The 24939-nt window shown below is 34.0% G+C and overlaps 1 protein-coding gene across 2 annotated transcripts in view; it reads left to right on the top strand.

Annotated features, from left to right (window-relative positions):
* The first annotated feature begins 769 nt into the window (after positions 1-769).
* The window catches only part of RBBP8 (RB binding protein 8, endonuclease), a 56628-nt gene continuing 32458 nt past the window's right edge, over positions 770-24939 (top strand). For both annotated transcript variants that reach the window (XM_068993550.1, XM_068993549.1), the window contains exons 1-4: positions 770-878; positions 12449-12491; positions 15457-15552; positions 22161-22273. In XM_068993550.1, the coding sequence (XP_068849651.1) occupies positions 770-878; positions 12449-12491; positions 15457-15552; positions 22161-22273 (361 nt within the window). The remainder of the gene's footprint in view (positions 879-12448; positions 12492-15456; positions 15553-22160; positions 22274-24939) is intronic.

Raw genomic sequence — 24939 nt, 5'->3', positions numbered from 1 at the left:
ATAGCCTTTTGCTTCCTTCAGGGGTTACACAAATAATGATCCTTCACTTTTACTCTGAGAGGCACAAAATAACTTTTCCCTAGTTGCTTTATTATTAGTTGTTTCTGTCTCCATAGATCTTTGCTGTGTTTCTTGTTCACGGATTTCTCTTATGAAAAAGCTGTTCAAATACTTGTGTTATGTCAGTCATCTTTCTTGCTCTTTTACAATGTATGTATGTGTCTAGATATGAATGCCTAAGTCAAGAATACTTCAGAATGCTTTCCAGTTTTTGGTTCAAAATGTTGTATTCCCTATCAGCTCAGAAGTTTAAAAAGCAATAAATTCTTTAAGAATGGTCAATTGGTTCTGACCATGAATGATTACAAACCTCTCTATGTAAGAGTCCTTTCAATATAACACAATGTAGGTAATTTCTTCCTTTTTGGCAAAATAAGAAAAAATTCACCTGAAAAAAATGTGTGTGACTTAAGGCCAGATAACTGAAATTGGGACTTTTCTCTCCATAATCATCTTTTTTCCCTAACTTCTGCCTCCTCAAATTGTAAAGTGATTGATCATAGGTTAAGAAGGAAAACTTGAGTATAGCTGCGCTGAGCTTGAAGTCATCCTGTTTTCAAATTACATAAAGATAAATGTAGAATTCATTTATGTTGTAACCTGTTGTTTCAGATATTTCAACTGGCTAAAGGCAACTTCAGACTTATATAATGTAACAGAAAAGGTCAGGAAACATTAACCAGTAGAAGCGTGGAGCATATTAAGCAAGATGAACCTCTCAGGAAGCAGTTGTGGAAGCCCTAGTTCTGCAGATGTATCTAATGATTTCAAGGATCTTTGGACAAAACTGAAGGAGTATCATGATAAGGAAGTACAAGGTAATTTTTTTTCTTAAATACCTATATCATTATTCTGCTGAGACATAGTAGTAATAACTAGTCTGTGTGACAGTTCAAAGATCTCCTTCTTAAGGGACCTTTACTGTTCTAATTTTGGGGGATTCATATTCATGGTTGAGTTGTTGCTTTCTGACTACAGATAGTACCATAGGCTGTAGCTCTTGCACAACTTGTAGTACTTGTGTTAATGTGTATGGCGTGGTGGAAGGGGCATAGAAATGGTTGATTGAACATCTTTATTTGAATTCTGATTTCATTTATCTACATGCTTTGTGATCTCAGCCAAGTTATATAACTGCTACAGTTAATTTTCTTATGTGAATTTATTTACAGGATTTTTCTATACACTTCTTAAGTTCAACAAACCTTGAGAATTTGTTTCTCAGTGCTTGGGTTTGCCACCAAGCCCTGTGATGTGATCCAAAAATAAATAGCAGTTTGCCTTCAGAGAGCCTGCATTTTGGTAGAGAGAAAGTCATATGAACAGATAATTACAGTGTAATAAGAACTAAAACATTTATATGAAATGTAGTGAGCTTACGGACGATTGAGCTGTTGTGGTTGGATAAGTATATAAATATTATATGTGATTGTTAAAATGTACTATGAAAGCTGATCTCAAGTTTGATATTAAACCTTAGTATACCTGTCTAATTCTGTGACTTTAATGTAATACATTTGTCCCATGTGTGGAAATGCTTTGTTTTACTTGTTTTTCTTGATTACGTGTTGCCACCATAGGTTTGCTAATACAGTGCTTTGTAAGTCACATAGCTTTTTCTTTTTTTAACTGAAGTATATTTAATTTACAGTTGTGTTGGTTTTAAGTGTACAGCACAGTGATTCAGTTATATGTAAATATGTATTCTTTTTCAGGTTCTTTCCCATTATAGTTTATTATAAAATGTTACTCACCTGTGCCACACAGTAGGTCCTTGTTGTTTACCTGTTTATAGTATATATAGTAATGTGTATGTGTTAATCCCGAACTGTTAATTTATCTCACCCCATCCATCCCCTTTGGTAACCATAAGGTTGTTATTTGTGTCTGTGACTCTCTATTTTGTATCTGTATTATTTTTTTTAGATTCAAGTATAAGTGATATGATATTTGTCCTTCTCTGACTTATTTCACTTAATATGATACTCTCTAGGTCCATCCATGTTGCTACAAATGGCACTGTTTGATTCTTTTTTTTATAACTGAGTAATATTTCATTGTATATCTGTACCACATCATCTTTAACCGTTCATCTATCAGTGAACACTAGATGCTTCCATATCTTGAGTATTGTAAATAGTGCTGCTGTGAACATTGGGATGTATGTATCTTTTCAAATTAGTTTTCTCCTGCTGTATGCCCAGGAGTTGGATTGCAGGATCATACGATAACTCTTTTTTTAGTTTTTTAAGAAAACTCCGTACTCTTTTTATTTCCCTAATGATTAGTAATGTTGTCTTTTCATGCTTATTGGCTATATTATCTTTTCCTGTTTATTGGCTATTTGTGTACATTTGAAGAAATGTCTATTCAAATTTTTTGCCTATTTTTAATCAGATTGGGTGTTTTTGTAGTTGAGTTGTAGAAGTTCTTTCTATATTTTGGATATTAATCTCTTATCTGATACGTGATTTGCAAATATTTTCTGCCATTCTGTGAGTTGCTTCTTCACTCTGTAAATCGTGTCCTTTGATGCATAGAAGTTTTAAATTTTGGTAGAGTCTAAATTATCTACTTTTTTTATTTGTTGCCTATACTTTTGTTCCAAGAAATCATTGCCAAATCCATTGCCATTAAGCTTTTCCCTTGTGTTTTCTTCTAAGAGTTTTACAGTTTTAGCTTTTATGTCTAGGTCCTTGATCCATTTGAGTTAAGGTTTGTATTTAGTGTAATGTAAGAGTCTAACTTCCTTCTTTTGCTTGTGAATATTTCACTTGCCCAGCACCATGTGTTGAAAAGACTGTCCTTTCCTCTTTGAATGGTTTCGGAACCCTTCTCAAAAACCATTTCATCATATCTGCAAGAGTTTATTTCTGGGCTCTATTCTAATTGGTCTATATGTCTATCCTTATGCCAGTACCACATTGTTCTAATTATTGTAGCTTTTAATTTTGTTTTGAAGTCAAGAAATATGTGATGTCCAGCCTTGTTCTTTTTCAAGATTGTTGTGGTTATTTGGAGTCCCTTGAGATTTCATATGAATTTTAGGACAGATTTTTCTAGTTCTGCAAAAAATATCATTGGGATTTCAATACAGATTACATTGTATCTGTAGATCACATTGAGTAGTGTTGACATCTTAACAATGTTAAGTCTTCTGTTCCATAAACATAAGATGTCTTACCTTTTTAAAATTTCTTCCAGCAATGTTTTGTAGTTTTCATCATACAAGTCTCATCTCCTTAGTTAAGCTTATTCCTTAATTTTGTATTGGATGCTTTTGGATGCTACCGTAAATGGAATTTTCTTGATTACCTTTTCAGATTGCTCATTATTAATATAAAGAAACACCACTGATTTTTTTTATTATTATTATTTTTTTACTTTACAATATTGTATTGGTTTTGCCATACATCAACATGAATCTGCCATGGGTGTACACGTGTTCCCAATCCTGAACACCCCTCCCACCTCCCTCCCTGTACCATCCCTCTGGGTCATCCCAGTGCACCAGCCCCAAGCGTCCTGTATCCTGCATCGAACCTGGACTGGCAGTTCGTTTCTTATATGATATTATACGTGTTTCAGTGCCATTCTCCCAAATCATCCCACCCTCTCCCTCTCCCACAGAGTCCAAAAGACTGTTCTATACATCTGTGTCTCTTTTGCTGTCTTGCGTACAGGGTTATCGTTACCATCTTCCTAAATTCCATATATATGCATTAGTATACTGTATTGGTGTTTTTCTTTCTGGCTTACTTCACTCTGTATAATCGGCTCCAGTATCTCCATTGTATATATGTACCACAGCTTTCTTATCCATTCATCTGCTGATGGACATTTAGGTTGCTCCATGTCCTGGCTATTGTAAACAGTGCTGTGATGAACATTGGGGTACACGTGTCTCTTTCAATTCTGGTTTCCTTGGTGTGTATGCCCAGCAGTGGGATTGCTGGGTCATAAGGCAGTTCTATTTCCAGTTTTTTAAGGAATCTCCACACTGTTCTCCATAGTGGCTGTACTAGTTTGCATTCCCACCAACAGTGTAAGAGGGTTCCCTTTTCTCCACACCCTCTCCAGCATTTATTGCTTGTAGACTTTTGGATCGTAGCCATTCTGACTGGCGTGAAATGGTACCTCATTGTGGTTTTGATTTGCATTTCTCTGATAATGAGTGATGTTGAGCATCTTTTGATGATGTATGTCTTCTTTGGAGAAATGCCTATTTAGTTCTTTGGCCCATTTTTTGGTTGGGTTGTTTCTTTTTCTGAAATTGAGCTGCAGGAGTTGCTTGTATATTTTTGAGATTAGTTGTTTGTCAGTTGCTTCATTTGCTATTATTTTCTCCCATTCTGAAGGCTGTCCTTTCACCTTGCTTATAGTTTCCTTTGTTGTGCAGAAGCTTTTAATTTTAATTAGGTCCCATTTGTTTATTTTTGCTTTTATTTCCAATATTCTGGGAGGTGGGTCATAGAGGATCCTGCTGTGATTTATGTCGGAGAGTGTTTTGCCTATGTTCTCCTCTAGGAGTTTTATAGTTTCTGGTCTTACATTTAGATCTTTAATCCATTTTGAGTTTATTTTTGTGTATGGTATTAGAAAGTGTTCTAGTTTTATTCTTTTACAAGTGGTTGACCAGTTTTCCCAGCACCACTTGTTAGAGATTGTCTTTAATCCATTGTATATTCTTGCCTCCTTTGTCAAAGATAAGGTGCCCATAGGTGTGTGGATTTATCTCTGGGCTTTCTATTTTGTTCCATTGATCTATATTTCAGTCTTTGTGCCAGTACCATACTGTCTTGATGACTGTGGCTTTGTCGTAGAGCCTGAAGTCAGGCAGGTTGATTCCTCCAGTTCCATTCTTCTTTCTCAAGATTGCTTTGGCTATTCAAGGTTTTTTGTATTTCCATACAAATTGTGAAATTATTTGTTCTAGCTCTGAAAAATACCACTGGTAGCTTGATAGGGATTGCATTGAATCTGTAGATTGCTTTGGGTAGTATACTCATTTTCACTATATTGATTCTTCTGATCCATGAACACGATATATTTCTCCATCTGTTGCTGTCCTCTTTGATTTCTTTCACCAGTGTTTTATAGTTTTCTATATATAGGTCTTTAGTTTCTTTAAGTAGATGTTTTCCTAAGTATTTTTTTCTTTTTGTTGCAATGGTGAATGGAATTGTTTCCTTAATTTCTTTTTCTATTTTCTCATTATTAGTGTATAGGAATGCAAGGGATTTCTGTGTGTTGATTTTATATCCTGCAACTTTACTGTATTCATTTATTAGCTCTAGTAATTTTCTGGTGGAGTCGTTAGGGTTTTCTATGTAGAGGATCATGTCATCTGCAAAGAGTGAGAGTTTTACTTCTTCTTTTCCAATTTGGATTCCTTTTATTTCTTTTTCTGCTCTGATTGCTGTGGCCAAAACTTCCAGAACTATGTTGAATAGTAGTGGTGAAAGTGGGCACACTTGTCTTGTTCCTGACTTTAAGGGAAATGCTTTCAATTTTTCACCATTGAGGATAATGTTTGCTGTGGGTTTGTCATACATAGCTTTTATTATGTTGAGGTATGTTCCTTCTATTCCTGCTTTCTGGAGAGTTTTTATCATAAATGGATGTTGAATTTTCTCAAAGGCTTTCTCTGCATCTATTGAGATAATCATATGGCTTTTGTTTTTCAATTTATTAATGTAACACCACTGATTTTTGTGTGTTGACTTTGTATCCTACAACTTTACTGAAACTATTTCTTAATTGTAGTTTTTAAATTTGTGGCTGAGATAAACATTAAAAACTCTTTAATTTTATTATGAAAGGTTGGAGTTTCAATACATCTCCCAGTTCACTTGCATACTTTACTGCTCTGTTATGCTCATTCTTTGATAAATTATTCTGATCTGTGTTTCCTTTAAAGCTCTCTTTCAGCATATTAGGATTGCTGATGTAGTGTTGGTACACTAGTGTTCATTTAGAAATACAGGTATCAGTGGAGTTACTCTTGTTTGTGTTTTTTTTATTATTTAAACTTTTTTTCTAAAATTGTCAAAGTACAAAATAAACAGTAAAAATTTAGCCCTGTCCTCCCCACACACTAAAGGTAACCACTTTTTATTACCTTTTGTGTTGTTTTCTATTTTTTTAATTTGAATTTTAAGACTAATTTTAGGAAATATTACCCACTTACAGAAGTAAAGACAATTGTATAAAGAACTCCTGCTTACCCATCACTCAGCTTCAGCCAACATGGCCAGTCTTTAGCCATATTCCATTTGCATCTTTATCCCTCTTCCACTCAATTATGTTGAAGTTTCTGACATAATTTCATATATAAACATTTCAGTATATTCCAGTCATGTTCAACTTTACCCAGTTACCTAAAGTGTCTGTTTATAGTTAGTTTGTTCTAATCTGTATCTAAAACATATCTCCATGTTGTATTTTATTAACATATCTACTGAAAAGTATAGTTTTAATTTATATTTCCCTTATGAGTGAAATTAAGCATCTTTGCTTACATTTGAGGGTGGTTTGCATTTCTTTTAAGAACTGTTTATATACCTGATTATTGGATTGTTGGCCTCTTCCCTATCAATTGATAGGAGCTATTTATATCTGAGGCATGTTATTGACTTCAAATATTTAAAAATTTAGAAATTAAAATGTGTTGTTAATGATAAAGATCTGATTTTAAAGTGACTATGCTTGTGGTCATATGTCCAGGGACAAATATGAATATTTTACATTAATTCTACTCTTCACTTGACTACACTATTTTCCCCCAGAAAATATAGTGTGAAATATTGAGGAAGGATTCTGAATTTTAGTACTGACTTGCTATTCATTCAGTGAGTAGTTCCTGAATTATGCACTGGGAATCATAGCAGTTGCTGACAATATAACCATGAAGAAGATACAGTGGGTTTGGGGAGCATTGTATTAATTTCTCCTTAGGAAAATACTAATACAGTATAATTATATAATGAAGTGATAACAAAAATAAGCCAAATACAAGATAGTCTGTCTTGATTATACTAATAATAACAATGAAATCAGCTGCATGAGCTTTTAAATCTGCAAAGGAATAACATCTCCCAACTTCTGTTGAAGAGCAGCCTTATCTTCCTCTTGGTTTATAATACTGTGACCCCACCATGCAAGTTTACCCGTAGGAACAACTTGAAGTTTAAACTATTATAGGAGCAATACACTATATAAAAGCTTATTCTTTGTGACCTGGAGGTAAAACAAACATAGTATCTCCAAATGATTTAAATAGGACCAGACATACTTGAGTTTTTATTACACATTTGATAGAGAATTAGCATTCTGCCATCTTCAAGAATAAGGTTAAATTCTTTATCCTTCAAATAGTTACTTTCTGTTTTATAACTGCTTTTTAAGATCATTAAAATTTTACCATACAGAGTCCATATCTTACTCATCTTTCTACTTGTATTTCCATAGGTAAAAGTGCTTGGCACGTAGTAAGAAAATAGTAAATGGTACCTGAGTGAATTGCATAGTTTATATCTGCATCAATGGAGCATTTTCTTGAACATAAGTTTTCAAAATCCTATAAGAGAATTCCTTGGTAGTCCAGTGGTGGGGACTCAGAGCTTTCACTGCCGTGGCCTGGGTTTAGTCCCTGGTCAGGGAACTAAGATTCCACAAGCCTGTGGCATGGCCAAACAAAATTTCCATAAGATAATGAAAATATCAAAATTTTTTGTCTCTGAAACCCTGAAATACTTTACTACTCATTTACTTTAAATTTTTTATTTTTCGGTGATACTGTAAAAGCATCATTTTGTAAGAATGACAGTTGTCTATTCTTTTCTAGTTTTAAGAGAAATGCATGTAGCTTATTGTATTCTTGTGATCTATGTACATACTGTTTTATGTGTGACTTATTTTTGCTGTTATTATTAACCAAACTGCTTGTTTTTCATATGGCACATAATCATCACCATTTTAGAATTTTTATGCATACCCATTTAAAACTGGGACAATTTTATTTTTTAGGCTCATAACAGGGATAAAATATTTGTTAGATTTCTTCATGTTTCTTGGTGTTTCAGGTTCTTCAGGAAACTGTTAATATCTGTGCTTTACGAATCATTTGATATACATGATATATCAAACATCTAACATTGGATATATGTTTGAGTTGAGAGAAGATAACTTCTGGCACATTTTAATATATTGATTAGGCAACTTTTACCAATTTCGAAATTACTTAAAGATTCTTAAAGATTTTAAATGATCAAGCACTATTTTTAAAAAATTAGTATTTGGGCTTCCCTGGTGGCTCAGATGGCAAAGAATCCACTTGCAATGTGGGAGACCTGGGTTCGATCCCTGGATTGGGAAGATCCCCTGGAAAAGGGCATGGCAACCCATTCTAGTATTCTTGCCTGGAGAATCCCATGGACAGAGGACCCTGGCAGGCTGCTGTGCATGGTGTCACAAAGAGTCAGACATGACTGAGTGACTAAGCACACATATGTTATTTAAAAATATTTTGGTGGGGCCTGGCAAATTTGCTGAAAGGAAGACTCTTGACAGTCCCTTGTCAGTGTGTTCCACATAGTTCCGTGTAAAATCAGGTCCTATGACTCTTATTATAACATCAAAGACATGCCTGAAGATACTTTATTTTTTTGTTTGAAAGTAGAGGATCCATTTGGAGAAACCAGTGTAAGAGGCCACTTGAAAGACATCAAACATGGACTTGTCCAGACTTCGCAGGTTTTAAAGTATATACAGGAATCAAAATTGACTCATTACTTCTAAACCTTCATGTCCAGGTTAAAAAAAAATGGAAAAGTTATTAATGTAATACTTGAGTTACATAATTTTTTTTAGATATGCATAAGAACTTAAATACATTTGAATGCAGGGGTGTTTTTTGGGGTGTTTTTTTTTTTTTACATTTTAAAATCCCTGTCAGTGTCTGGTTTATTATTTTAAAAGCACAAGTTATAAGGGGGAATTTAGAATATTTTTCAGAGTGCTACCATTTTAATAGTTTTTTGTCCATGCTACATTCTGTCATCAACATCTCATAATATTTTCTGTATCTGATAAATATGGTAATCAGTTTCATAGAAAGTGAGGCAGATTTGTGAGGACAGAAGTGGATCCCTTTGAAGAAACGGAAAGTACGGAGGCTCTAATATGATAGGATAAATACGTCTTGATTCACTTTTGGATTACTCCATTTATTTTCCCATGTTTCATCAAAAATTCCAAAAAGCTAAAATTCGTGTTAAGACTACACAAATTAGCAATGAAAGGAATGACAAGTAATTTTGGTCCATAACATCAGTGTCCTGTTCATTATTATGAAAAGCTAGTCATCAGGAAAATGCAAATCAAAGGGGCAATGAGACATCACCACATACATGTCAGAATGACTTATCATAAAGAACACAACAAATGTTGGTGAGGACGTAGAGAAAAGGGAGCTGTCACACACTGTTAGTGGGACTATAAATCAGTGCAGCTACTGTGGAAAACAGTATGAAGGTGTCTCAAAAATTTGAAAGTAGTGCTACCATGTGACCCAGCCATTTCATTCCTGGGTGTATATTTGAAAATAAAAACACTAATTTGGAAAGGTAAATGCACACCAGTGTTCACAGCAGTGTTATTTACCATCACCAAGATACAGAAACAATGTAAGTATCCATCAGCAGATGAATGGATAAAGATGTATGTAAATACACACACACACACAGTAGAATATTGCTCAGCCATGAAAAGAATGAAACGTTGCCATTTGCAGTAACATGGATTTGCTTAGAGGATATTATGCCAAGTGAGAGAAGTCAGACAGAGGGAGGCAAATACTGTATGGTATCACTTCTATGTGGAATCTAAAACATTAAACAAATGAGTGAATATGACAAAAAAAGATGCAGATCCACAGATATAAAGAACAAATTAGTGGTTACCAGTGGGGAGAGGTAAGAGGGGGTCAACATAAGATAAGGGATTAAGAGGTATAAACTATTAGGTATAAAATAAGCTACAAGTGTTTATTGTACAACACATGAAATACAGCCAATATATTATAGTAACTATAAATGGAGTATAATCTTTAAAAATTGGGAATCACCAATTATACACCTGTAACAACAACAAAGAACATAATATTGTACATCAACTATAATTCAGTTTAAAAAAGAATACTGTCATTAACTGTCACATGTATTATTTTCCATTTGTATTAACATAAATTCAATAAAATCTGCAAAAAATTAATTTACCCATTTTGATATAATTAAATCTTAAGAGTAAACTAAACACACCTTAAAAGTGGCTGCATTTTATAAAGACAAATGTCTTTACTTTGGAGTTGAAATTGATTAGGCAGTTACTGAAATACTAATAGTAATATTTTTGGCAGAAGTTTAATTATTTAAGCTATATGTAAAGCCACTATTTGTCAAGAAAAATATTATTAGACTTACAATTTATCATTCAAAACTGTAAATAATTTGTTTTACAGTGACAGTATATACATAAATGGTTCTGGGTAGCAAACAAAAATGAGTATAAATTAAGATCGCAATGACTTTGTTTATGACAAGTTGAATTCTTGCCTTATTTCTGAATTCTTACTTAAATTTGTTTCTTCTGTTATGTGAGTACACATGTGGGCCCTTAATTGTTTCATTTTGTCCAAAATTCGTGTACACGTGGGTGTTGGCCATACAGTGCTTTTGGTCTTTGAGCACTGTTTTCTCATTAGGTGTCTCAGGTTTCCAGTGTTAACAATCCCAAATACTTTTTTGAACAGACTGCCTGTTCATACAGGAGCTGCCTTGTCGTATAGCCTCATTCCTTCCGATGGGTGTGGAGCAGGATTAAAGCACACTTTATAGGGGTTCTAATTGTGGATGCCTAATTGACTTGATGAATAGCAAATGCTAAAATTTAAACACACATACATACACATACAAACATAAACCTGCTTCAGGGCTGGTCTGCATGACAGAACAAATGCCTCGCAGGTGTTGAATGCTTATAAGATAAAAGAGTAGTCTTTCCATGTTTCCCAAGAATTTTCTTTTGAAGTTTTTAAGGATTTTCTGTCTCATTGTTCCTTTTCATAAAATGGTTCATAGCAATAATCCATTTCATCTTGGGTGCTACTTTTCACTTCTAAAGGCAGACCCGAGTTTTAGAAGTCAGCCAAAATTAAATTTTCACACACTTTGGGGAGGGTAGAAGAAAGTGGAAAACTGCTGACTCTAGTCTTTGGCCTAGTGGGGTCACAAGTTCTTTTCTTAATTCTTCAAAAATGAGTTAATGCTTTACTAAGTACTTTATAAGTCTTCTGAGTAGTCATCATCACCTGAAAAAGAGGAAATCTTCCCCAGCTAGGGAACTAACTAGACAAATGGAGAAGACTTTTTGAAAATCAAAAGATCATACCAGTTTTTATTTTTAACATTAAAACATTTTTCTTTTTATTGTAATGCTTTACATTTTCACAGTATTCCAACTCTCTCAATACTTTTCCATAAATTTTCTTTATTTTGAACTTATCATAGATTCACACTGTATGTATACTCTTTACCCAGTTTACCCCAGTGGTAATAACATCTTGTATGGGCTTCCTGTGTGGCTCAGTGGTAAAGAATCCACCTGCAGTGCAGGAGACGCAAGAAACATGGTTCCATCCCTGGGTCAGGAAGATCCCCTGGAGTAGGAAATGGCAACCCACTCGCATATCTTGCCTGGAAAGTCCCATGGACAGAGGAGCCTGGCAGGCTACAGTCCATGAGATGGCAAAGAGTCAGACATGACTGAGCACAGCACAGTAGCATAGGAAATAGTTTTATATTTTGTTATCTGACTCAAAATTTAAAATACATATAACACATGTAATACATATCTTGAACTAGATACAGTAGTGCCTTTTGTTAAGTACCTTGTCAGCAGTTGTGTTCCTAGTCCAGGACTTCCTGACACAATCTGTTTTAATCCCAGAAGATTTGAGCCTATATAAGCAGTATTGCTGTTAGCAAAATACATAGGTTATGCCAGAACATAAACCTTCATTCATAATGAACATCTAATTATATGCTTGCTCATGCTATTAGGAAGTAACTTTAGATGGAGAAAATTTCATTCTATTTGGCTGTCATACAATAGACTCGGAGCAACAATGTTGCAGATATTTTGTGACTTAAGGGTGCGAGTAAGGGAAGTATATTCTTCAGACTAATGGGACTTGGCTCATTGTTCAGAGACCAGACTCAAGTGATTTAATAGTGTATCATTAGAGTCATAAAGAAACTTAGATTAACTGCTTTAGAAGTGATAAAATGTATAAATAAAATACTGTGGGTTTTTTTTTTCTCTTTTTCAGGTTTACAAGTGAAAGTAACCAAACTGAAAAAGGAACGAATTTTGTAAGTATCAGTATATATAATACTGGTGTCTTATTTATAAGGTAACTGATATTGATATCCTACTTGACCTACTTAGTGTGGACCTTGTATACTTGACAGCAAGTTACTCAAAATTCTAAAGGAAAAAGAATAATAATTTATCAATAAGTAATGAGTATAGCTTTAGGTATTGTTTTAATATATTTATATTTTAATATAATTTTAATATATAATCTTTTTCCTTATACTTATTAAGATGGAAACTGATCTGTGTATCATTTGGATCTGTTAATGGCATTTTTTTCCTCACCTATGGTTAATACCTGTAATTTAAGATACTACAAGATGGGAAGCACAATAATTGTGGGATTTCTAACTCATAAGAAATGGAAACTAAATGGATATTTTGAGACCCCTTTTAACTAGTTTGACATTCCCAGCAGTTCCCCTGAATTGTTTTGGTTATTAACCCCAGAATCAGACCTGATTTTCTAAGTCAGGAGCAGATTTTACTCCTGTTTTTTTAGAATGTCTACATTCAGAAATCTGAGACAGATGGCCTAGTAGAATATTATTATTCATGACAAAATTTAACATCATTGTGACTAATAATATTATACTTGTTCTACAATATATATACCAGTAGGTCTCATTTCTTTCATATTCCTGAATCTTCCAAGGCTTTAACCAGAAGCTGGAGTTACCAACTGCTCATCAAAACATGCCTCACTATTTTTTCTATTATAATCTGAAATTGGAAATTGTGAAGTTTTCCATTACAACTAGAAAGTGATGTTTGGAAGATGACTTAGATACAGAAATATGAAATCATAAATTTTTAAAAGTTTTTTTTTTAAGAATCATTTTATGATTCTTAATTAGTGGCACTTTTAAATAGTTTGCATGTTGAAAGTCAACATGTTCCTACCTTAAAGATGTCATTTTAAACATTTAAATTTCAGGATGTGTATCTTATTAGTTAGGATATATTTTTTATACAAGAGGTATTTCTCCACATGTCTAACCAAACAACCACATGAAAAACCTTAAATTTGTAAATGACTGTTGAATATTACTTTCTCAAAAGTCACCTATAACATTTCTAAATCTATGCTTTACTTCACTGTATGGTTCACAGTCATTTGATCTTCTTAGCAGCCTTTTAATATATATTGTGATTACTCTGTATCTTGCCTACCTCAGGTAGCTTGGGGTTACACATTTTGGAAGCATGGGTAAGTAAGTAAATCCCTCTGAGTAATCAGAGAAGTAAAAGGATGCTTCATTTTTCAGAAGGCTAGGTCATTGCTTTGTGGGACCAGGAACTTGGATTTACCTGTGTTACCATACCTCCCTTACCAAGTATATTTTGCAATAGACCACCATGGTACAGTAACAAGATCTGTGGTCTCCATATTGTTAGAACAGCTTTATTTGTAAAATATCTCAGTCTTTAGGAATTCCCACCTGGAAGAAGCAGTTAGAAAAGAAATCAATAACTATACTATATTTGTCTATCACGTAATTGCTTTAGGCCTGTGTTCTGATGTTAAGTTGTCTCTGTACATAGCTAATGCTTCTCTTTTACACAAATTCATTTACAAAATGATACATGAGGAAATGTTGACTGTTGAATTTTTGTTGAAGGCTTCCAAAATAGGATCAGTAAAAACCTAGTGCTGCTTCTGAATTAAATATATTTTCAAGAAGTATTGGAAGTTTTTTAATTAGTAGTTTCAGCTATCTGTTATTTCCAAAATTTAGTATATATACATATGCTATCAGAACAATATTTGTTATATAGCAGGAAACCACTCTTAGATGTATTGGTTTGTCATTCAATATCAAATATTCAACCAATATTTAAGACATACCCTCATTGGTATCTGACATTTTGACTTAGTTGTTTTGCTCATGTGTTTTTTGCTCCTACTACATTCATTAGCAATTTTGATACCATTATATGGACATCTCCTTTTTTGTCACCTTTATTTGATCTGATATTTTTGACCCTTGAGAGGTCTTGGGGAAGGTGTTTGAACCACTCTATTATATTGTATTTTCAGCTTCCACATCACACAGAGAATCCCAATTCAGTTTCTAATGGGTTTTCATAAAATAAATGCATATTTTATATATGTGGTTTTTTATTTTCTGAAGTGTAATGACAGAGGGGTAAAATATGGCACAGCCTTGGAAAATAACTAGATAGTCTACCAGAAGAAAATTTTAGATGTCTTTGTTTTTTCCTGACCATATCAAATAGAACTTATTAAATAGAACTTACTATTTGCCAGCACTGTTCTGCATGCTTTATATTCATTAGTACTTACTCAGTCCTCGCAAATGCCTTATGAGGTAGATAATAATGTATCCACATTTTTGGGAGTACAGAGAGTTTAGGTTACTTGCACCAGGTCACAGAGTTGGTACCTGGCAGCTGAGATTCAAACCTAGGAGGCATCAGAATAGGGTTGGTTTGCATCTACTTCACAGTAGACCCTGGCTTAAAAGTAATATCAGGTAAAAGTTTAAGCAACACAAAACTTCGTAAAAACACAAAGTATCAATCCCTCATAGTTGGAATAGAAGCAATATAAGTAAAGTTACCTGCTATTTATATTGATAAATATATATAAAATAATAAAAATAATGAGTAAGTATACAGTTTAATAGCGGTTTTGACTATGTTGAGTCAGTGGTGGCATCAGAATTCACTCTGTGTTCCAGCATTGTGTAATGAATACCTGGTGCTTAGGAAGATACTTCTATAGAACGTAAAAATACTGCAGAGCAAATTCTAGTATAATTTGATCTCTGATTAACAAAATATTCAAATCTCACCTTTTATGTTTGTTTTGATACAACAGATTCATAATATGTAAGTGGTGAGATCATGCTTTGGAGTTCTTAATGACAGAACAGTCTTGTTAAGAGTGTTTTTCCCTTAAAAAGGAAAAAAAACAACTTACTGCTTGACTTTCAGAGATGCACAAAGACTAGAAGAATTCTTCACCAAAAATCAACAGCTGAGAGAGCAACAGAAAGTCCTTCATGAAACCATTAAAGTGTTAGAAGATCGGTGAGTCTGGTTCTTGGGTCCTTTTGAGTAAGAGGTGGTTTCCCTCTTAATAGAGAATATACATTGGTGTTCATTTGTAATCAGTTCTGAGGCTTAATTAAAGTGATCTTTTTTTCCAACTTTAGGTCAACTTTGGATAAATAGCTTATGAAATTAAGGATATTCTCTTATAGGTTTGTTTTTTCATTAATTACAGCAACCACATCAGTTTATCCTTTAAATGATATTTCTTTATCTGGTGTTTGATGTAGGACAAGCTCAAGGGTAGCAGTGTTCTAATGCATTTGATGCTTTAATTCCATTTTTACTGCTAAATAGGTGGTAACTGCTTCACAGTTCTGTTCCTATCTAACTCCTGTCCTGCCATTCTCTTTTCTTCCTTGCATATTTCTCCACTTTCAGGCATTCTAGGGATTCTTTTTACTGAGAATTCCCAAGGTAATGCTATTCACCTCCACCTATCAACTTTCTTTTTTCCTACTTCTATGAAGTTAACACTACATTAGAAAAGACTTTGAGATTTTGCTGTTTTCCCTTGTCTGAACTGTAAGTGCTATTTAGGACCTTGAACTATGTACAACAAACATTGTCTCTTCTTGGTTTATTTATAGTTAATGTTTTTCCTTTATTACCATTTCTGTGTATGTTGCAAGAGGGCTGGTGGTTTGATTTTGCTGCTGTGCCTTTACTGGTGGAATAATCTAATATTCCATATGCATGAAAACCGAAGTTGAGTACTCTGTCATCTACGACTACTATTTCTTTGGATGTACACTTACTGGAATAAGCAGCCTGTTCTGGAATATATAAAACTCCATATGCTTTAAAATCAGAGATACAAATTTGAACTCCAGTTTCACACTGTAGCCTTAATTAAATTTAACAATAAATAGTTGAGCCCTGTACCATGTTCTAGGTGTTGCTCTAGGGGCTAGGAATAATACCGTCCCTCTAAGTATACCATGGACCTGTCAAATATCCATACATCTAACCCTTTTGAAAAAAAGGGTAAAAGGAAGGTCTTAGGCTGCATTGTATTTTAGGAAAGATTTGACAAGGCCAGTTGGGGGTTCTGCTCTGCTCATTCATTGGCTGGCTTCTGACTGAGATGGTTGGTGTGGTCACCTGTCTGAACAGGTGAAGGATTTCAGAGCACAACAGTTGAAGCCAGTGATTTTACTTCCTACAATAGGAGATATATTTTCATGGTTGCCACACTCAAAGACTGATTGTATTTATTTCCAGCACTCTTTCTGTTTAGTTGATGATTCACAAATTGCTTAGGACTCAAGGTTAGTACACTGAAGAAAAAATCACAAGGTAAAGTTTTCATTATGTTTTGCATGAATTGGCTTAATACAGTTGGCTCTCCATTTCATCCTCAAGCTATAGTCATCTTCCATTTTAGCTTTTGAAGATATTCTTTTGTAACATATTCAGAACATTTCTTCACTTTGTGATTTAAAGTTTTCACTGTTCTGTTATTCTTTGCATCTTGTGCTGCTTTTCTTAAGCGAGTTGAGATGACAGTGGATGAGTGCCTCTTTCCCGTAGAAGTATTTTCTAAATTACTCTCCTTTATTTGGTGAATACATTTAATTGTTAAAATTACCATTTTTATTCTGCAGTTTTTAAAAATGATTATTTTCTGTTTATTGGTTGTGGTAACTGATTTCGTGTGGTGTTACACTTCTCCACTGTTTCTTATTCCTAAGTGTTCTTGTTGCCTTTCATTCTGATCACCATTACATTTTTAGGCAGGTGAGCCTGTAATTCACTACATGGTGTTAATTTGGGGGTGGGACAAGGAGGGTAGCTCATTCCTTTTTTCACATGCTTTTTCTCTCCTTCTTCAACTCTTAAAATTTCCTTCTGGGATTATTTTAAGGTTTGTCCCTCATTTTATGAAGCTTCTTTTAATGAAACTGAGAATGATCTAGATCTGACCATTATTTTTTTAATGTAGGATGTGATAGGTTTGAGGGCTCATGTTATACCCAGGTATCCAGCACTTGATCTCCACCTTCACCCTGTGAGGTAGATGATAAATCAGTTTTACAAATGAGGAAACAATGCTGACAAAGAGTTAAACTTTCCCAAGATCACATAGTTAATGAATAATTAGGTTAAATTTGATCCCCAAACTTCCGATTTCTACTGTTTGATATGTGTTGTCTTAATTCTATAAATGTTGTGTAAATAAATTACAACTTAACTGATTATCTCAGAGTATTTATGTTTGATATCAAGTTACTAAAACAAGTACTCTGAAATATTAAGTCTTCAACATTGCCTGTTATCATAGTCTTGTTTTATTGGAAGGTTGGTTTGTTTTTGGTTATTTTCCTTTTAAATTGCTACTAATTAAATGCTACCTTTAAATGTGAAAGTAGGTACCATTTAGTAAAGTTCTACTTACTTAAAATTTTACTTTAATTTTATGTCATATGTAAGAATGAATGATAGTCTAGAGCAAGTTTTTCTGAGACCTTTAAAAAATAACATATATTTCATTAAAATTTCTTAATGGTAATTCTGCAACTTGCTGTTTACTCTTCATAAGGTGAAGTGATTCTTACTTCTTAGCCTAATATTGTGGAAACATCAAGAGATGTTTAGATGAAAGGAATTAATGCAATAAAGATAAATTAGACAATAAAATGTTCTAATTTAATGTGGCTTGCTTGTTTGTGTTTTACTACTACTGTTATTATACTTCATTTATAGACTTTCCCTCAAGGAAGCAAAGTATTTCCCTTAATCTAAGGAACAGTCACTGTGCTAAAGAAGTAGAAGACATTTTTTTAAAAATCTGAACTAAGCAGTTAAACCATGGTTGTCTGATAGATTTTAATATCTTTAAAAGCTCTTTTGGCAGTCATAGGAAACGCATGTTTCAACCTTTGTTAAAAGGGAAAATCGGTACTCATAATCAGAGGATTTGTGGTTCTCTAGTTTTCAAATACTGAACCAAATGTCTTCTTTTGTCTTGCTAAGTCTTCTTCCTCATAGATTTGAATTTAAATGTATTCTTCAGGAGACCTTCCCTGACTTCCTAGACTAGGTTTAGTTCTGCTGTGTGCTTTCATAGTATCCTGTATTTCCACTTTAATGTGAATCCTATGTATGCATGTGTCTGCTCAGTCGTGTCCAATTTGGTGTGACACCATGAACTGTAGCCCACCAGGCTCCTGTGGTTTTCTAGGTAAGAATACTGGAGTATGTTGCCATTTCCTGTGCCAGGGGGTCATCCTGACCTAGGAATCAAACCCACATCTCTTGCATTGACAGGTGGATTCTTTACCACTGTGCCACCTGGTCATGCTTTATTTTAAATACTTATTATTGTCTGTCTTTTTCTAGTAGACTGTAAGCCCTTTAAAAGAAGTGACATTATCTTGGTCACTGTTGTATTTTAGCACAAAGGGTTTTAGTGAAACCCTTTTGAATGAAAATGAATAAATCTGAGGGAGTCTTTTTAGGATATAGCAAACAATTGAACATACTTGTTTATATGGTAAGTTTTACTGCAAAGTGAACACTTTTATTTCTTCATCTCTATGAACAAGGTGGAGTATAACTCAGAATGCCTAATGCTTTTCGGCCGTTAAAAGTAGAATTACTCTTCTTTCCCTTTTAACCTGCTTATAGCTAATGAAATTGTATTCTCCTGTGAAATTGAAGCTGTTTTTTCTTTCTCTGAAGTAGCAGTTAAAGGTAGGTAAGAGGAAAGAGGTGGAATCCTACTGATGGAAATAGGAGCTATCCTATTTTCTCACATACATTTAAATTTAAGCTAGGATCAGTGAACGATCAGGAGTTGACTCTTTACAGATACTTTAATACTAAAAGTGGCAGTAAACTGGAGTAAACTAGAAGTAATAAACAAGCTGGGGAATATTCCTTCATTTTATAACTGCCTATATCAGTGACATTTTTAAGCTTGGAAACTAAGGGTTTCAAGAGGTTGTGTTCCATGATATCTTATGATATTTTAATATATCAGAGTTGAATTCTTGGAAACAATAAGGAAAATGGTAGGGTAATGTTTTAAAAATACTTCGTTAGAATTGATTAATGCCACTTAGCTCCTTCAGTGTTTTTCAGTGACCTTTCAATGCCAGTGCTCTTTTTGGCCTCTAGATTTAATAGTTCTAGAGTTTAATAGTTTAAAGTGAATAAATTATTTACCTACAATCAGAACTATTTGAATGTTATTGCATGAAGCCCAAGCTATTAATTTGAATAGATGTCGAAAGAGAAATATGAAATGTGAAGTATTTTTTTAAATAGTTAACATTAAGTTTCTTCTTAAAACAGTTTAACAGTGTCTTGGTTTGGAATAGTTTAGAGAGAACTTTGTCTTTATTTTCCTTTGGAATTTTAAAGGCAAATAGCAAGAACAACAGTAGCAGCAGCTGTTAAGTACAGGATCACAACTAGAGCACCTAATCCTCTGTTTTTATCTTCTCTCTTATTAGTGTAATTTATTAAGTTGAAATAGCTTCATGTGACTTGTGGCTACCATTTTGAACCAGAGTTCTAGACTTTTCCCAGTACTGACTTAGGATTCCACATTCTCAGTTTAGTTTCTATTTGTCTACCAGCTCATTGCTTTCAATTTGTTTGTTTGTTTTCTTTCCCATTTTCCATCTTCATGGTCTTGTGTCTTTAAAAATATGTGTGTGTGTGTGTGTGTGTATACCTTTACTGTAGCTTTGTGGGATTTGGGGAGGAAGCCATAATAGATGCAAATGTTCACTTTGTCATCTTTTCTTAGATCTTAATTGTCCTAATTCCTGTCTCTAGAATCTACTCCAATTAAACCATGATGCCCAATTCTTTATCCTTTGTTCTAGACATTTTAGTCCTATTAATGCAACCTATGAGCTCTAATCTTTATTTTTTATATCCGTGTCAATACTTGTTGATAGGAGTTTTACTTTTACGTAAAAATCTCTAGGTTCTTTTTTGTTTCAGTTGTCTAGTTTTTATCTCTTTGTTTTAAAATTCGTGGAATGTCCTACCATGCTATTACTTCCATAGACATTTATGTATACTTAGTATCTTTTTAAGTTATTGAGTTAAAATTATTATGTAGAATTTATATTTGCTAAATTCCTAAAGTGGAATGTGTGTCTTATTTTTAACCATATTTTTTCCTGGTTATATAAATAATGAAATTAGAGAAATTTTGAAAAATAAGCAAAATACTAAGAAGAAAATTTTCTATGTTGGTACTTATAAGATAACTATTAGTAACATTTTGGAAAACACCTTTCTTTTCATCACCCACTCCTTTCATGTATGTATTCCCTCTTCCTTTCAGCCCTTAAAATAATTAGTAAAATCTATTTTGTAATCTTACATTGGAGTCTTTTTTTATTTTTTTATTTTTAATATAAATTTATTTTAATTGGAGGCTAATTACTTTACAATATTGTATTGGTTTTGCCATACATCAACATGAATCCACCACGGGTGTACACATGTTCCCTATCCTGAACCCCCCTACCACCTCCCTCCCCACTGCATCCCTCTGGGTCATCCCAGTGCACCAGCCCCGAGCATCCTGTATCATGCATCGAACCTGGACTGGTGATTCACTTCACATATGATATTATACATGTTTCAATGCCATTCTCCCAAATCATCCCACCCTCGCCTTCTCCCACAGAGTCCAAAAGACTGTTCTATACATCTATGTCTCTTTTGCTGTCTTGCATACAGGGTTTTCATTACCATCTTTCTAAATTCCATATATATGCTTTAGTATACTGTATTGGTGTTTTTCTTTCTGGCTTACTTCACTCTGTATAATAGGCTCCAGTTTCATCCACCTCATTAGAACTGATTCAAATGGATTCTTTTTAATGGCTGAGTAATACCTCATTGTGTATATGTACCACAGCTTTCTTATCCATTCACCTGCTGATGGACATCTAGGTTGCTTCCTGGAGTCTTTTTAAAACTGAAAGAACATAGCTTTTTTTTAAACTTTGTATTCTTTGACCTTTAGTATTCATTCAACTAAAAAAGTTGTTGCACTCATTATGTGTGATACGCTATGCTAGGCAAAGCAGATGCAAGTTTGCATCCAGTCCATTGGTACTGGACTGGGTTCAATTTTTGGGTCTAATAAATTAAAAAACAAGATCAGTTTTTTCAGTAAATAAGTTCCCTCAAAGAGTTTAAAATTAGCAGATTTTTATAGAATTGCACTCCGAATTACAGCCTGTAGAAAATGATACAGCATGATTTCAGCCTATATGGAAATATGTGAAAGGCATTATAACTAATTAATTTTCTCTGTATTTTCCAAGACAATTCTTTAATTATTCCTAAAGTATAAAAATCCTGAAATTAATATATGGAGCAGTATTTTTTAGTAGTTGAAAAATGTTTTTTATTTCAGTTTAATTAAGGCATAATTGATAAATAAATTGTTTTTAAATGTTTATCATGGTGATTTGATAAATGTATACATTGTGAAAGGATCCCTACCATCTGGTAAATTAATACATCCATCACCTCACATATTTTTATGTTTATTTTTTGATAAGAACATTTTAGTTCTACTCTAAAAATACTTTGTTTTTGTTTCATAGATTAAGAGCAGGATTATGTGATCGCTGTGCAGTAACTGAAGAACATATGCGGAAGAAGCAACAAGAGTTTGAAAATATTCGGCAGCAGAATCTTAAACTTATCACAGAGCTTAGTGAGTGTCCTTTCTTCACATACTAAGTATTTAAAACAGAGTATGCTACTGTTAAACACCTATTATTAAATTGGTTACAACCGGATGGGTTGTTTACATGTTTTCTTCATTTAGACACAAGGTCAGATGTCATTTTTCCCCCTTTTTGTAGATTTAATCTCATGCTTATTTTAGTAAGAAATAGGGTATAGATTGTTTGTTGTTTCGTGATCCCATGGACTGTAGCTCCACTGGATAGACTCCTCTGTCCATGGAATTTTTGAGGGTGTAGAAAGGTTGTACAAATACTGTCCATGTTGGCCTTAAAGTCTTACCAGCTGTAAGACAAGAAGCACATTTTCTTTGGATATATCCATATTTACTTCTTTGATTTTATTTCATGTAATTTGATTATTTATATTTAGTAAATATAGACACAAAGCAGACAATGTAGAATTCTACCAAGATGTGTACTTTCCTGATTTTCACTATTTTTTTACACACTGTTACATCATTTTCATATTAGTCTACTTACCCATTTCATGTAGGATTATCTTACATTTATCTTCCTTTCCAAACTATATTTCCAAATTATATTGCTATCCTCTGGTTACTCAAACAGAATATATGAATATATGCTCATTATTATAAAATGAGATAGAAAAAACATAGTTTTGTTTTGCTCCCAGAGATAACCACTATTAAGAACATAATAAATATCTTTCCATGTCGAAGTTTATCTTTTGTTTACCTCTGTCCCTCACTTTACCCCCTCCTCTCTCTTCTTTTTTAAATTTTAATAAGATCATCTCCAAAATATTCTTCTTGTTCTGACATACATTGTTTTGGACTGTAGGAAATCTTTACATGTTTATATAGTTCAGTTCAGTCACTCAGTCGTGTCTGACTTTTTTCGACCCCATGAACCACAGCATGCCAGGCCTCCCTGTCCATCACCAACTCCTGGAGTTTACCTAAACTCATGTCCATTGAGTCAGTGATGCCATCCAACCATTTCATCCTCTGTCATCCCCTTTTTCTCCTGCCCTCGGTCTTTCCCAGCATCAGGGTCTTTTCAAATGAGTCAGCTCTTTGCATCAGGTGGCCAAAGTATTGGAGTTTCAGCTTCAACATCAGTCCTTCCAATGAACACCCAGGACTGATCTCCTTTAGGATGGACTGGTTGAATCTCCTTGCAGTCCAAGGGACTCTCAAGAGTCTTCTCCAGCACCACGGTTCAAAAGCATCAATTCTTCGGTGCTCAGCTTTCTTTATAGTCCAACTCTCCCAACCATACATGACTACTGGAAAAACCATAGCCTTGACTAAATGGACCTTTGTTGGCAAAGTAACGTCTCTGCTTTTTAATATGCTGTCTTAAGTTGGTCATAACTGTCTTTCCAAGGAGTAAGCATCTTTTAATTTCATGGCTGCAATCACCATCTGCAGTGATTTTGGAGCTCCCCCAAAATAAAGTCTGACACTATTTCCACTGTTTGCTCATCTATTTCCAATGAAGTGATGGGACCAGATGCCATGATCTTTGTTTTCTGAATGTTGAGCTTTAAGCCAACTTTTTCACTGTCCTCTTTCACTTTCATCAAGAGGCTCTTTAATTCCTCTTCACTTTCTGCCATAAGGGTGATGTCATCTGCACATCTGAGGTAATTGATATTTCTCCTGGCATTCGTGATTCCAGCTTGTGCTTCTTCCAGCCCAGCGTTTCTCATGATATACTCTGCATATGTTAAATAAGCAGGGTGACAATATACAACCTTGACGTACTCCTTTTCCTATTTAGAACCAGTCTGTTGTTCCATGTCCAGTTCTAACTGTTGCTTCCTGACCTGTATACAGGTTTCTCGAGAGCCAGGTTTAGACCCATAGATTTTGTGGTGTGTATGAATACTTGTATGCATGCATTTATTTAGGAATATAAGATTATCAGTGAGTAGAAAACTATTACATTTTCATTTATGACATTAACTTTTGAAGAAGTAGGACTGTTTTCCTAAAATTAAGCCACCCTCTGAATAGTCCTCATCATTTTCTTTACCTTGTTTCTTTATTTCCTATAAAATAGAAATTGGATCTGGAAGCTTGATAAGTCCAGATTAAACCTTTTTGACAACCGTACTTCATAGGTAAAATTGTCTACTTTATATTGCATCCTATCAGGATATAGGTATTGTCAGGTTCTTCCGCTCTTTGGGGGTTGATTGTTAGACTTCTCCATTATACAGTTGAATCTTCCCCTGGTACCAAGTAGTCTGAGTTGGAAGGATGGATGTGTGAAATTTTGAAATCTTGCAAAAATACAGTTCTCCCTCAATCTTTAATAATTTTAGTATCCATTGGTGATTCTGGCCTGAATCAATTAATTAATTACAGATTACAAAATGATAATTTTCCATTTCTGTTATTATTCTTACATTCATCAGCTGGTATTTTTCTGTACACAAGAATTCTCCCTCATCAGTTAGGGCTGCTGGTTACCGTAGGATGTAGTTCCTACTAGAAAGGCATGATACATCTTAATATTTTCCCTTTAATTTCCAGTTTTCAGAATTAGATCTTATATATTAGTTACCTATAATGGTGATAAATGAGGTGTTGTGTGTTGCATATGTTATGTTTTGTTTTGCTTTGGAGGTGAGTGGGGCTTTCTCTGTTTTGAGCATAATAGA

The sequence above is a fragment of the Capricornis sumatraensis genome, chromosome 21 (genome assembly GCF_032405125.1).
Source record: "Capricornis sumatraensis isolate serow.1 chromosome 21, serow.2, whole genome shotgun sequence".
NCBI lineage: Eukaryota > Metazoa > Chordata > Mammalia > Artiodactyla > Bovidae > Capricornis > Capricornis sumatraensis.
This window is presented reverse-complemented; position numbering and strand designations above follow the sequence as displayed.